The following is a 15,156-nucleotide window of genomic DNA, read 5'->3' as shown; positions in this document are numbered from 1 at the left end:
TAATCCCTTTGCATCTTACTTGGATTTTTTGTCTAGATATTTGTACGAGTACATTTTCGATCTCAATCCACAAAATTCTTCTAAAACTTCGCTATTTAACTCATCTTTGAATTTCCCTATTACCTTCTTATTTTTAGTAGTGAAACATTCATGATCTTTTGGATAATCACTTGTATCAAAGTCATCTATATTTTCTTTAATAATTTTAAAAGGATCTCGTTTCAATTCTAGAAAATAACTGTCTGTATCCATGTAACACAGATTCAAATCTGGATCAAACTTCTTTAATTTGTTGTAATAAAACTCGTACATTAGCAATTTTGAGAGGTCGAGAACTGAAAATCCTATGTAAATCGGTTTGTTAAATTTAACCTTTTGTTTGTACATGTGACTCGCTATACAGTTGTCGTCAAAGATGTTAAAAGCATTTGAAATTTGTTTTCTTAGCTTGTTTCATTGAAAATTTCTTCATTTCCAAGCTTTAATATCACATCTGTTTCTCACATTTTCCATAGATTTTCCAAAAACTGAGTTGTTCATCAGCTTATAAAAGTCCTTTTCAAAGTCGCTTGTAGCTTTGGTTCTCATGTTTGTGTTAAAATCAATGTATTCTTTCATAAAAGGCTTCTGATCGAATGCAATAACTCTATTCACATGTTTCAAAATCATACCTTGTTCCAAATAGAACTCAAATTTCTCGATATGAACAACGTATTCAGTTTATCCAGTAGAGTTGTGCAAAGTTTGTTTTTAAAATGTTCTGGAGCAAGAGGTAAATCCTTGTGATGTTCGTCGTGTAAATTTGTTGGATTTTCTAGATCGACTTCAAGAATATAGCCATAATCTTCGTCGCCAGTGAGTTCCAAAATTGCTTCTTTCCACTCTTCTTTTGTATATGTTTTAGGATTCATCCACTTGATATCAACCATATGGTAAATTTTGCATAAGACCGTAACCATAAAAGGTTGTTTGCATCGACGTACAACAGATAGTTTTCAGGTTTAGTCTTATCGAAATCTTTCAAATATTTGTTATTTGCTTTAACATATCGCTTAATACATTGAGAAATACCTCCACGAATGCCTTTTTTTCATCATCAAATACATATTATAATCACTAATCAATTGTAATTCTATTTTTCGTTAATTTTAACATAGCATCCCATGCGAGACTTGGAGCTGTTAGATAATGTGCCGGATCAAGTTTATAGCAATTTAAGCAAATATTTCTGAAATTTTCGAATATATCAGCAAGCAATAAAACATCTTGAATGTTGTACAAATCAGAGTAATTTCCAAGATTTTTCTCTTTTAATTTGTTCCAAACGCTCAAGTAGTGTTGATAATCTTTTCTCAGATATGCTCTCGTCTGTCCAAAAGTGAATAGAAAATCTTGAATTTTCAGCTGTTCTGTGTAATCAAGTTTTTCAATACTATCGATAATTCGTAAGGAAATATGCCTTTTCCAGATAGAATTTTAAAGATTTCTTCTTCGTCATTTGGCTGTCTTTCTATAATTTCATTCAGTCCATCCTGTATAAAATGATTTGTATGTTTGAAGTCTTCTCTCTTTAGATTTTTAGCTAACTTTTCTATAGACGAGGCCATGAATCTGAACGTGTCTACAAACGAAAACTTGATGAATTTTCTTGGCTTATCACCTTCGAATTCATAGCCATATCCAGAATTTACAGAATAATTTTATATATTTTTCATCGGTTGTTTGCAATCAAATCAACATTTCCATATTGTTTAGCCAATTCTTTTATGTACAAATGAGTATCGTAATTTGACATATTGTGGCAGAAACGGGAATATTCTGAGGAAATTTCAAATTTAGATTGCAACATGCATGAGCTGCGCCTCGAAACTTGCCGGTTAAATGACAATGATCTCTCACTTTATTATAACTCTTATCTTTCCAACTATCAGGAGTAAAACCATACTGAATTGACCCCAACATCATAAGCAGACCATTCACAGATATGACAAACGTTTTTGAATTTTGATACGAAAAAAATTTCTTCTTCTTCTGTCAATTTCATAGGTTTTCATGTTCTTAGAATTATATTTTTTCGCTATGTATTTCGATAATTTATTGAGTTCTTCAAACAATTTTGTCGGGACGTTTTTCAAATCTTCTTCATTTTTGGCACGATAACATATCGGTTTGTACATGCGATTGGTCACATTCGACACTAAATATAGAGTAAAACCATAAGGAATGTGCCTTGAACTGAATCTTGGTTGTAGTCGAATCTTTGTGGATTGTTCTTGCATGTCGGAATTTTTTCTAATATGCTCTCAAAGTCCATATAAATTACGTACGGATGGTTAAATTTCTTTTGATAATTAGTAAAATTTAGTTGTTTGACCTGGAAATGGCATAATTGGCTTACAAACTTCATGATTTTTACAAATTTCTAAATGATCTGTTAAATCTCCAGATTTGTAAAAATGGCCTTAAACATCTTCTACACAAAAATTTTCTTTCTTTATGTTTAGACAACTGCGAAGAAACAAGCTTATTTAAATCGGTTATCAAAACATAATGAGATTTATCATCTTGTTTAACATACAATAAATCAATGTTTGTTTCAGCGTCATATTTTTTCAGAAATTTGTAACGGAACAATGTTAATATTTTCATCAAAACTGTAGACATTGATAGACATTGTTGGATACTTATACTTGGAATTGTAGCTTCGTTTTTCAAATATTTGTATATCTTTCAGAGACATTGGATACTCAAAACCTGAAAATATTTCGTCATTCACAAATTTTTCGTATTGCTTTACACGTTCACAGTCTCTTTCTGGTTTTTCAATAGCACATCTTATTGAGTAAATAAAGCAAAAATCATCTCTATTTTTTTAATTTTATACAAGCTTTTTTTATCTTTGATATTCTTTGGTAAATCGATGTATGATCCTGCATTCATCATTTCGTGTTTGTTAAGGCTCAAAAAACTAGTTGTTTACAACTTTTAAATGTCCATCCGGAACCTTTATTTGGATTATTCGTTTGTTTCTCGATGTGTTAATTTATTAAATTGCTTAGTAATAAAGTCGTTTACGTCAAAGATTTCGTCTGCTTTGATAGTAAAAATACATTAGACATGTTTGCGGTTCACCATTCACTAAAGTTCGTTCGTATTCACATTCCAAAGAGAGATAGCCCTTCATATTTTTAACATTTTCTTGAAATTTCTTGATTAAACTTTTTAATTTCTGACCGCATAATTGAAAGATATTTGTAAATTGACATGGAATTATCGTTCAAGTTTGTTAAAATGTATTGCTTGAAAAGACCGTGTATTGAGGATAAAACTTCTACATCAATGATATTTTTCGGATTTTACTTTAAGAGTTTTTATCAATTTCTTTCGATCATTTCAGACTTGGTTTTATTATCGTTAGTACCGATAGCCAACTTTTCAGCTATTGAATGAAGTTTTTCATCATTAAATAGGTCGAGATTTTTTCTTTTCAACTTTGAAATTTCTCTTTAATTCACGTAATTTCTCAATATTAAAACATGTTTTTCGTGATCGGCAATTTTATTTTCTCTAGCCCACTGTCTTAAATAATTTAGTTCATTATTGTAAATTTGCTTGTTTTTTTTCATGACTTTTAGAATTATAATGGCGATCATAGTTTTTTTCTTAAAAATTTCTATTTTGCAGAACGGACATGATATTTTATCGCGCTCCATTTAGATAGAAAAATTTATTTAACTAAATGGTGCTTGTAAACCAACGATTGCGCCGGGTTTTACAATATTTGCCGAGTTGGAAGATTGTAAAGTACACTTGCCGAACAGATATTTGACTGTTTTGGATGAGAAAAAGATTAAAGAATTAAACAAAAATGAAAAATTACACTTGGTTGTTACTGGAAAAGAAGACTATTAAAGATAAAGAAATTATAACAATTAACTTTGTAGAATAAAGTCTTAAACTCTAAAACTTGCAGTCCCTCCCCACGTCATAGTACTGTTTTGATAACCATAGTTGGTGTCTTTCTTCATAGGAATCACATGGAATATTATCTACAGTAATACCTTTTGTTTCACACAAAATGTGGCTATATTCTATAAGAAAAATTCTATAATGCTCTTTAATGAATTGTGTTGATAAATCTTGATACTCACAAAAAATTCCTAAGAAATTCATCAATTAAGTCTTGATTATCTTGAAAGAAACGTATAATATGGGAAAAATGTCATAAAAAAAACGATGAAAACTCTCTGTTTGTTTATTTTTTTACTTTCTTTTCAATATCTTTCGTAATTATATTAAATATATAATCCCTTTATTTTTTTCGTTTTTTGTGTGTGTACACGTGTGCAGTTTTCGTTCTTTCTGCAAAAGACTCTACAAGTTCTTTTAATTCTGTTTCATTTAAAGACGGTTACTCAAACTGTTGTTGAGAATAAACCGGCAATTCACTGAATTCATCTTTGTTGCACTGTTTTTAATGCTAGAAATTGTAGAGACTTTGGTGAGTTCATGTTGTTTGGTGACTATTTAGTAGAAAAGTTTTTTTATTAAAAGTATGTTTTTAGTAAAAATGTTTTAAATTGATTAAATTTTATTAAGATAAATCTTTATTCGTAGCAGATTTGACAACATTTTACAAAGCACAGCTTAAGAAAGTAGAAGCAAACAGCTGTAGATTTGGTTAATTTTTCAATCCACAGAGTAGATAGTAATGTACCGATCGCTTTTATAGACGAACGACTGTAGATTCGGTTAATTTTTCATTGAGATTTGCTGTGTTATTTCTCAGCTTCCTTTATGGTACATTGAACAGTATTTTACATTGCTTTTCGGTTGGCTCCGAAAGTGCGCCAGGAACCCCATATTACTATCTACTTACGCCACACCGCTTTTCGCGTAACAGGCTTTTCTGACGTTGCTTGCAAAATTTCAAGTATGGTCATTTTATTCTCAAGACGTCCTGCGGACAGATGCTCATAGGCTACTTAAAAGCATTTTCCCTTTTCCGGCAGGCAAAAAAGAAATAGGCGTCAATAACGCTCAGCAAAATTAAATTGTTGGACATGCATAATCATAGAACTCATTCTTGTGGCTGAGCTTTGTAGCTTGACCATGGTGTGTAGACTTTCATTATTTAAACACTGATATGAAACACATCTCAATAGATTTCATTTATTAGACTTTAAATTTTGCTTGAAACATAGGTAAAAATGAGTTCTATGATGGTGCATGTCTAACCATGAAACCTCTGCAGGCTGACACAATTTCTCTTTTGTTTGCCGGGAATGTTAAAATTTCTTTTCCATTACTCTGTATGGTAATAGGCTACTTTCCAACACAGCTGGGATCTGTGAAGTTATAATTTCCGTCGTAGCTAAGACAGCTAATTTCCTTCTCCCAAATATTACTTTCCCTACGTAAACAATTCTTTCCTTTTGTAAACACCTCTTTCCGTATATGACAGTTGTGTAATTCCGTTATTTGTTTTGACGGATTATTTGCTCAGTGGCATGTTCAAACAGCTGATTTAAATACCAAAATGAGTGATAACATATTGTTACGTTTCCTTATGGAGGAATAATTACTAGATTATGAAATGTCTGATAATCTTTTAAAACATTTCGAGTGCTTTTTTCTTCTTGGTAAAAAGTATAGTTCAATACGTGTCCTGTAATAGGTCACTTTCGAGACTGGTAAAGATTTTATTATTCCATATGATTGTCTCTCGTTTTATCTGAAATTTTACATTAAACCTCAGAAAAGCCTCTTACGCGACACGTGGTGTGGCGTACTCCTACATCGAGTGTATAGAAATGAAGTTTTACGCAAAATTTAAAGTCTTCAACAGTAATATTTCTTAAAATATCTTGCCTTATAATACATCACATTTAGTTTATTAGTTAGGTTTGAAAAGAGGTTATTACGGGACAACAGTGTGCCGAAATGATATCTTGTCACCGACTTTTAACGTTGACTTTCCACTCCTTATTTATGTTTCACCCTATGAATAAAAATATCACATGCCACTATTTCATGATTGTATTCAGTTTATTTACAAGTTTATTTATTCTGAAATTTTCTAGTTGCCGTCATGGTTACCCTTAAGACCAATGAAAAAGTATTTGCTAACGCTCAGCTGAATACTACCATGGAGTGACATGCACAATAATCGAAATCAATGTTGCCAATATAGAAATAAAGCTTCGTAAAAATATCGTTAAAAGGTTTTTTCGTTTTCAAGATATCGGGCAGAAAAACATAAATGCAAATTTCTACGTAATACCAGTTGAAAGTGAAAGTAAAATCATCAAAATTAAGATGAAGTGGATCGATAAATTTAAGTATACAACGAAACTAACTTAAAAACACATTTTCTTTTAATTCTGAAATACTGTGTTATATTCTTCTTAGATTTCAATTCGAACAAGGACTGGAGAGTATCTAAGATAGCGAATCTACCACGTAACTTTAAATTTTATAGTAAACATATGAAACAGTTTCGGATTAACAGATATTTCTGAACATGGCCCTCCAAAGAGAGGTCGAAAAATTTCAACAATTTAATCACAAATCTTGCACCTAGCTCTCAATACGGCGCTCGCTGAAACTAATGTCCAATTCTTATGTTAGGTTTTATACTTTCTCTATGCTTGTTGTATCCAGATTTTGAATATTTCACCTATCAATCTATTGTATTGTAGAACAATTAATTAATTACTTTCTTTCTCAACATTGACTGGGTATAATTACATTTTAAATTCCTTATGATACCGATGTACAGTGCATACACAGTACCATCTTTACCTGTTTAAATATACAGTACAATATGGTATAGACGCTAGTCCACGAGAGTAAAAAGTGATTTGATCAGTATTTTAGAAATTATTATAAAGAACAAAGTTTATTAAATTCGTTGTTTTCAACCTAGCACTACCAGACAGTATAAAAGGCTGTTATGTATGAAAACAATTTAATAAAAAATTGTTATCTTCATATATTTTAATTTAAAACTAAGCATATTTTTCATTAGAAATCGTTAATTTTAAACTATTTTAATTTATAGAGAGATACCTGAATTTAAATCAATCAAGCTTTACGACATTTAGGGCAAAAATATAATTTTTTATGATATAATATCCTGTGAAATATTTCGTTTTTATAATATTATAATATTGTTTGTAATGCCAAATAAAAATGAAATGTAACGTATTGTTTGAAACTTACAGATAGTTGAGAAATCAGGGCAGATACTTCCCCACTACGTTTTGCACGTATCCAGGGACTATCCTGGGTTAACTGGACTGTTTATATCTGGTGTCCTGAGTGCAGCCCTTAGGTAACTTTACTATAGTTAGATCTGGATAAATCTGTAACTAAGACATGCAAGAATAATATAATATTTCATAATCGATAATCTATTGGGTATAAATGAGTTAATTTTGAGTGAGTTTGAGTTTTTTGTGTGCCTCTTTGTACTTGTACACGAACTTTATATGCTTTATATCTATTTTATTAGCAGTAATTAACACGCGGTTCTAAATCCAACGTGTGTTACACCTTCATTTTAAACAATGAAAGGTTAAAAGAGATCTTAAACGAACAACTGTTCAAATAACATCTCATCGGCCAGGCCTAGTACTACTAACATTGATAGGTCATAACCCAGCACTAGAAAATCCGTTGAAAATCTTAGTTATTAAACACAGAGAGACATCTAGATTTGGATTACCTTTGGTCTTTATGATGGCACACCTGTTATTTGTGAATGGAATTCATTCATATATTACACATTTTCATCTTCACCAGTGGAACATTAACGGATTATTTATATTAATAAAAATGCAACTTAATGTTTTCTTCTTTCTAAAAGAATAATAATTTGACAATTTAGTATTACTTCGAAAACTGCATTGATACATTTATTTTATTACTTAAAACCTATTTTGTTCCATATTCCAATATTTAAAGCATAAACAGGTTTGTTTGCAAAGTCAATCATCACACCATTGTATGTTTAAAAATAATCCTTGAGAATTATTAACTGCTCCTTTAATTTTTATCTTATTTAAAGTGTATGCAATCTTACAAGATTAGATACACGTTTTTCTTTGGGAAGCAAGTGTAATAATATCAGATTCATAGAATATTTATACCCAATGCGGATTCAGCGATAAGCACATCGATTGATATTGATATTGTTTGCTGTTATGACTAAATAAATGATGTTCTTTCACATTGAAACATCACATACTAATTGATGTAATTAGAAACCTATAGAATTAAACAGTGAAAGCTAAAAACGCAAAATATAACAAACATTGTATACCCACTGTGGCTTCAGCAACACTTCTCGTAGTGATTTTATTTGGTTATGTGATAAAATTGTATACTTTTATCTTGAAAATATAATATTGGATAAAAAAAAACCAGTTGAACAAAAGAGATAAAACGTATAATTCAAAGCTTACACATTAAAGCACTGGGAAACAATTAAGACGCGTATTCATTCAAATCGGAGACTATTTTAATACTTTCGCTGGACAGATGTTTAGAGCATGAGTTTTGAAAGGAATTCGTAACCAAGAAACGTCCATACACGTAGAATTAAGCTTGAACTATATAGCTTGAACTTTATAAAACCGGACGCGATTTTTTAATAATTCTCTACATCTATATGTAGTCTATCTAAGGTAAACTTTATCTCTGTAGATTATGGAACCCCTTACCAGATTCTGTCAAAGAAATTGAGAGCCGGGAGCGGTTTGCGGTGAAGCTGAGACGAAGATACCTGGATCGGATGATCGTGGCGGGCGGCGGGGCTATGATATTTGAATTGTGATCTTTTATCTGCTCTTTGAATCTTAACTGTGTGAATGGAAGAGGGAATGGAAAATTATGTTAGTAAGTTTTAGTTAATAAGCCTAATTTTGTACTATTAGGATTATTTTTGTTTAAGAGGTTAAATGTAAGAAAGGATCATACGGTCGTAATTTCGCCTGAATAACGAAGTATTTATATTCTATTCTAACCCAATTAAAAGCTCTTTGAATGATTGTAATAAATTTGATTTGAATATACAGTTTTGTTATGTTGGCAGCACGATGTCTGCATGTTTGAACACGGTGGCTGGCACCCTATACGAAGACTTTGTCCAGTTTATACTGAGAGGGAAGAAACAAACAGATGCGATGCAGGCTTTTACGCTGAAGATAATTGTCTTGGTTATTGGGATTAGCTGCATTGGACTAGTATTCATTGTAGAGAAACTTGGATCTTTGCTTCAGGTATTGTATTTTTTTATTGTTCTATTTTTTTGGCGAGTTTCTGAACCTCAAGCTAGTATGTGTTCAAACCATGCCTTTATATTATATAATTAATTTGGTAAGCCTTAATGTCGACTTTGTAATCTTAAGAAATGAATTCTAGAGGGTAGTGGCCCTACAAATTTAATAATATTCAACCTTCTGGATTTCCCAGAAAATATGTTTTATAACTGATAAAGCAACAGCAGCACTGTATAATTCTAAGACAGTTCCCTACTTTCTCAGCCACCCTAAAAATACAGTTGTGTAATGTTTAAGGTCGTTCCCTTGTAGATAAATTTTAATCCCTAAAGGTAGTATAAAAGAAAGTGTAAGCTAAATACATTAATAGGTTAGGAGCAACATTAGATGTTGCATCCGTATTCCTTTTCAGATGGTGGACTTAGAGTAATGTCAGAGTTATTTGGTGAAGTTTAGCTGTGAAGGGAAGAGCAGCAGAGGTGAACAGATCTAATCCACATTTAAAATAAAATTTCTTCCCTAAATGTTCAAATAATGTACATATTAAACACATGCACAAAGTGCCACAGAGGGTTTATGATTTCCAGTTGAAAAAACCTTTTCGTAGAGCTGGCTCTGACGTGATGGAGGGAGTGCTATGGTTCGAGAAAAACATTGATTATCTTTCTGTTTCTCTTTCCTTATTTGCCTTTTCATCTTGTTGGACAAAAGTTATAGGAGAACCTATAATCCTTGGATCCATAGCCTACACTTTGACTGGTGCAACTGGTAGTGGTTTTCCAACTGGTAGTACTTCAATTCCATAATTAATTGACTTCTGTAAATGGGCAAATTTTACTGTAGCATAGCGTGGGAGACCAAGGAAAAGCTCTATGCGGCAGATCAATGTGAGTGCTTATGGCCGCACCCACGTATCTCAGACTGTCATCTTCCTATTTCAAATCTAGGCCATCCTGTATTTAGTGGTACTGATCTGATACTGAATCGTTGTTGGAGTATATTTTGAGATTATTTTAAGGTTTTGAGGCAATATGAATGTTGTGCTTCAAGAGTAATAACTAGATTAGGACCAGCTGTCCGTCCTGCGTCTTCAACGGATATTTACTGCTTCTAAGAACACCTCTTTGATATTCAACTGTATTAGTTTACGTGGAAATTTAATTAGAAATTAATAGCGTAAATAGTAAAGTAATCGATTACAAATTAAATTGGAAAGTTTTACTGCCACCTAGTTTATCTGCAATCTTCTAATTTTGAAATCCTTAATACCCATAATTTCAATTTCCTTACTTTCAGTTTCTTTAGTTCTGCTTTGACTACACCACATTTTCTAGTATATCATAGTTGCCCTTTTGAATGAGTTATTCATCTTTCAGCAACATCTGAATTGTCTAGCGTATTTTTTGACGCGACTACTTAAACAATATTATGTATTCTGTCCTCATGTGTTCACAGTATGGATTCCGAAGTCACTTCAGTGGCTAGTCAGCAAACATCAGTATATACGAATTTTCTTAACAGTTTATTGTCACAGGATTTTCCAGCTCAACTTGTAAAAATGTAATTCTAATTCTAAATGGCTTGAGAATTGTCTTGCAAAATCTTAGAATAACCGGAATTGGTAGAAGCTCTGTTGGGATAAAAAAAATAAAAAGAATTCATACTTTAATGTAATATCAAAAAAATTATATATAAAATGTAGTAGTTTGTGATTTGAACAAATATTGAAGCAACGGTTACCATGTTTGTATATCATTAGATACAACATGAATATTTAATATATCGTACTGTATTTCTGTTACAGATGTCAATCAGCCTAAGTGGAGTAACCAATGGAACTCTGGTTGGAATGTTTATTTTGGGATTGTTCTTTCCTACAGCCAATGCTAAGGTACGTGTAGAGGTCTCCAGAAAGAAACTTGACCCCTGAATGATTTATCCTGTCCAGTAGTAACTAAACTGGATTTAGCAAAGGCATTTTTTATTATTGGCATTACAATGGATGACCAGGAGCGATGATGGCATGATACTGGAGCTTAGGGATGTCAGCTGATAGGCCTGGTTTGTTATGGATGATGACGGGTTGGGTGGATCTCCCTCAGTGCTAAATAAATTAGGAAGGCTGACCTAAGAAAGACACAATTATCTTCAACTGGTAGATAACTAAAAGAACATCCTCCGAGGATGCAAAATAAATCAGATCCAGCGACCTAGGTTCAGAAGACGTTTTCGTCGTCTGTGGGCTCTTCGGAAAATAAGTAATTGATTGTGCATTTTATTATAAATTTCTTCAAGAATGAAAAACAGTTCGCATTTGGAAATATTAAATTTATCTACATTAAGCAAAATAGATGATAAACGGCAAGAGTCAGACCGTACAATGTATGAATCAGAGTACCTACACATTAACACAAGCACAGTCTCGTGTATGTATCCGGGACTCCGGTTGAATTTCAATTAATTTGTTTGAGGAGGTTTGCATACAACTTCTCTAGCAATCTACGCAAATTACGAGAAACGTACAAATGTAGAAACAGTAGTATAATAGAATAGTAATTTGTTTAACAAAATGCTCTAATTTACAAAAATCTGTTTATAATTACAAGCGGTTAAGAATCAAGCTTAATTTTCCACATATATATTTGAAATCTATAAAGTCGTACATTAGTCAATATACAAATATATAACTTTTTGATAATTTTCTTACAGATTTGTTAGAAAGCAAAATTGTATGCTTTATTGTGCAAAAAAATTTTTCTCACTGCATTTCTGTTTATCCTATTCTAATAATATTATTAATGAGAAAGTGTCTTAGTTTGTTTATTTTGCTTTCAAGCGTAAAATATTCAACTGATTGTACTAAAATTTTACATCGACATTCTTACGGTCTCTGGAATGAATATAGGCCTATTCTCATTTCGAAAATCTCTCCCGGTGACCATTCACGGGAGTTTAAAGTAGCAAATAATCCCATTTTGGCCTCTAAAAGTGTGAAATATTAATTGAAAGAGCCTGTTAAATGTAATCAGCTGTTCTGAATAAACATTGCTTTATGCCAGTACAACCAAATGGTTTATAATTTAACAACTATTTTCCATTTTTTTTATTGTTATAGTGTGTAAACTCTCTAAGGAGTAACCACTAGTTTTCATGCCGTTTTTAGATATCAGCGATTAGGTAAGTACTCTACCCTAGAAATCTACTTAGACATTGTCCTAAAATATATAAAGATTGGGATTTGACTCCGAAGGTTGCCTTGAAGAAGTCGGCAAGAACTATGCTAGAAAGTCCGCTGGACTGTGTGTTTGAACTAACCGTTAATTGCAGCTCTAAATGTTCTAAATTATGAAAAATGTTTTTCAATTTAGAAAAAAAACAAACACGTACATAGTGTCATTGTCAATATATTAGATAAAGATTAGCGTAATCACAAGGAGTGACATACATCATCAATCATTTGCTGTGACATGAACTCAGTGAAGCGTGACATACAAATGAAACTTCATGCCAAATTTCAAATCTTTAGGTCTGTTCGATTTCGAGGTATCATGCGGACAGACAGATAGACAGGCAAAAAGATAGAGAAATTACATTTTTCCAGCCCCTCAATTGATAGGCTTCGCTACCGCTCAGCCAATAAATACATATCGCCTCACAATACTACACAAATCTCGATTGAGCGCGATACTGTATTCAGGAGACTGCGGCCCGCCAACGATGGGTGGTCTGACGATGTAGGAAATGGATGCCTTCGAAACGTGTTCATACATGACCATGGATCTTTTGACGGTATTATATAAATATAATTATTACCCGCAAGCTTTAACCCTAAATCATGCCAAAAAAGATAAAAAAGTCCTCGTAAAAACACCTCGGCGAATACTTTTTAAGTGCTGTGAGATTAGGTGCTGTGAAACCCCACGAGAAAAATCTGCTAAAACTGAAATAATGTTATTGTTTTCCAGGGAGCGTTAGCAGGGGCCGTGTCGAGCCTAACAACCATGGTAGTGATAGTGTTCGGGGCCCAGTACTACATAACCTCCGGTATGATGAAGTTCCCGGGGAAAATCACGAGTGTGGACGGCTGTCCTCCTGAGCTCCTCGCTAGACTCGATTTCAAGTAAGTAGAACTATAAAATTGGTGTGCTGTTCACAAAGCGGTGAGCCTCTGGGATTGTGACCAATTTAGGAGAAGAACCGAGAAATTTGTGATCGCTAGAACTTTGGCGAACAAAGCTCATAGCTGGTGACTCTCGCCTTGCTCTTTTCCTTAACTAAAAAGTGACAGCTGATATGGTTGGAGTTTATTTTGAGGCTTATTATGTACGTTCCACCGGCCACATCGGTGATGAAACGTTCATCACCAATATTAAGACCCAAGCAGTTGGGTTGGCGCTGCAGCTGGCTGCATGGTGCCGGTCTACGTTCTACGTCACATTGGGCAGCGTATAACACTCGATACTTGAGTCCAGTATGGAACTCGTTGGATTGTATATAATGTTTGGAAGTATGCAAAATTTTTCGTTGATGAAGATAAATGTTAAATGCTCTTTTTTAAATGAATATTTTTGTAGTCATTATTATTTTATTACAGAACAAGTTGAAATTTAAAAAAGTGTGATCTTAGTTTTATTGCTATAGTTCTGGTATACCGTATTAAAGTATATACAGGTTCTTATTTATGTTAGCAGCAACGTTTTTTGTAGAGTCGATTTCAAAGCTTTATTATATGGTCAATAACTTAACGAAAGGATATGTAGTATGTATCACTGAACTTAGTAATAAATTTTGTTTTGTTAAAATAAAATAAAAAGATTTTGGACAAAATTAAAATTTTGCCTTTCCACGGCAGCTTGCCCATCTGCTCGGTGAGGGAAAAAACGGTCCAAGTGGAGCTAATATGACATGAAATACACAGCGAGAGGTTTTAGCATAGTGAGCAACATGTAGTTAAGTTTCAACCAGATGTATGGAGCTAAAATCTGTTTAAAATTCAACAAATCGACTTTCCCATACCTGATTATTGCCTATAGCAATTGCAACAACGAACATGATCATAAGGGCCAAAACCAACGCAGTCCAAAAGTATATAGGTTATATAACGTGGCACTGAAAAAAATAAACTGTCCATAACCAAATAATCCCAACCAAATACAACAAATATGTATAAGAAGTTGATCTTATAAATATTCCGGCTACGTTGGTTATGCATTGTACGCCATTTTTTTCCAATACGGCAACCGTTAAAACCTCGATTAAATCCACAACTCCGTTTTTGCTGATTTACAAAAAAGTAAAACATATAAAATTTCGTAAATATTTGTTATGAACATCGTGTTTGTAACTCAAACAGTTTTTGAGATATCGAGTAAATGATAATCCTATACACATTTTTCGATCACCAAGAACTGGAGAAAACAGTACTAAAACAAGTTCATACACGGTACAATAATTTGTTTGTTAAGTGTCTCTGCTTAGTTCATGTGCCAATTTGTTACGCTATCCCGTTCCAATATGACGGAAACTGAACAAAACCCAATTTTCTGTAATGTATATCCCTAGAGAAATTAATTGTTTTTGTACAATTGTAGTTTACCTGTATTGTAAAATAAACCTAATTAGCATTTCAATCTGAATCGGAAAGACTATATTTAGTAGTCTTTAAGATAATATATATATATATATATATATATATATATATATATATATATATATATATATATATATATATATAGCCTAACTATCAGAAAGCAATTAAGTTTCTTCAAATTAACACCAAAATATATTATGTCAGTAAACAAATAACCACCCAATGTGTATAAAATATTTGTCTTAATACCACAGCAGTAATGAGTTTTTAAACCCCTGGAAC

The 15,156-nt window shown here is 32.5% G+C and overlaps 1 protein-coding gene across 1 annotated transcript in view; it reads left to right on the top strand.

The window, feature by feature from the left end:
- Positions 1–15,156, top strand: part of LOC124355603 — a 100,955-nt gene that overhangs the window by 84,373 nt on the left and 1,426 nt on the right. Inside the window, 4 exon segments of the mRNA XM_046806766.1 lie at positions 7,227–7,336; positions 9,098–9,284; positions 11,089–11,175; positions 13,250–13,404. Of these exon segments, the coding sequence (XP_046662722.1) occupies positions 7,227–7,336; positions 9,098–9,284; positions 11,089–11,175; positions 13,250–13,404 (539 nt within the window).

This window comes from Homalodisca vitripennis, chromosome 2 (assembly GCF_021130785.1).
Source record: "Homalodisca vitripennis isolate AUS2020 chromosome 2, UT_GWSS_2.1, whole genome shotgun sequence".
In the NCBI taxonomy this organism is placed as follows: domain Eukaryota; kingdom Metazoa; phylum Arthropoda; class Insecta; order Hemiptera; family Cicadellidae; genus Homalodisca; species Homalodisca vitripennis.
The sequence above is the reverse complement of the archived record's forward strand: the minus strand, read 5'-3'. Positions and strand labels throughout refer to the sequence as shown.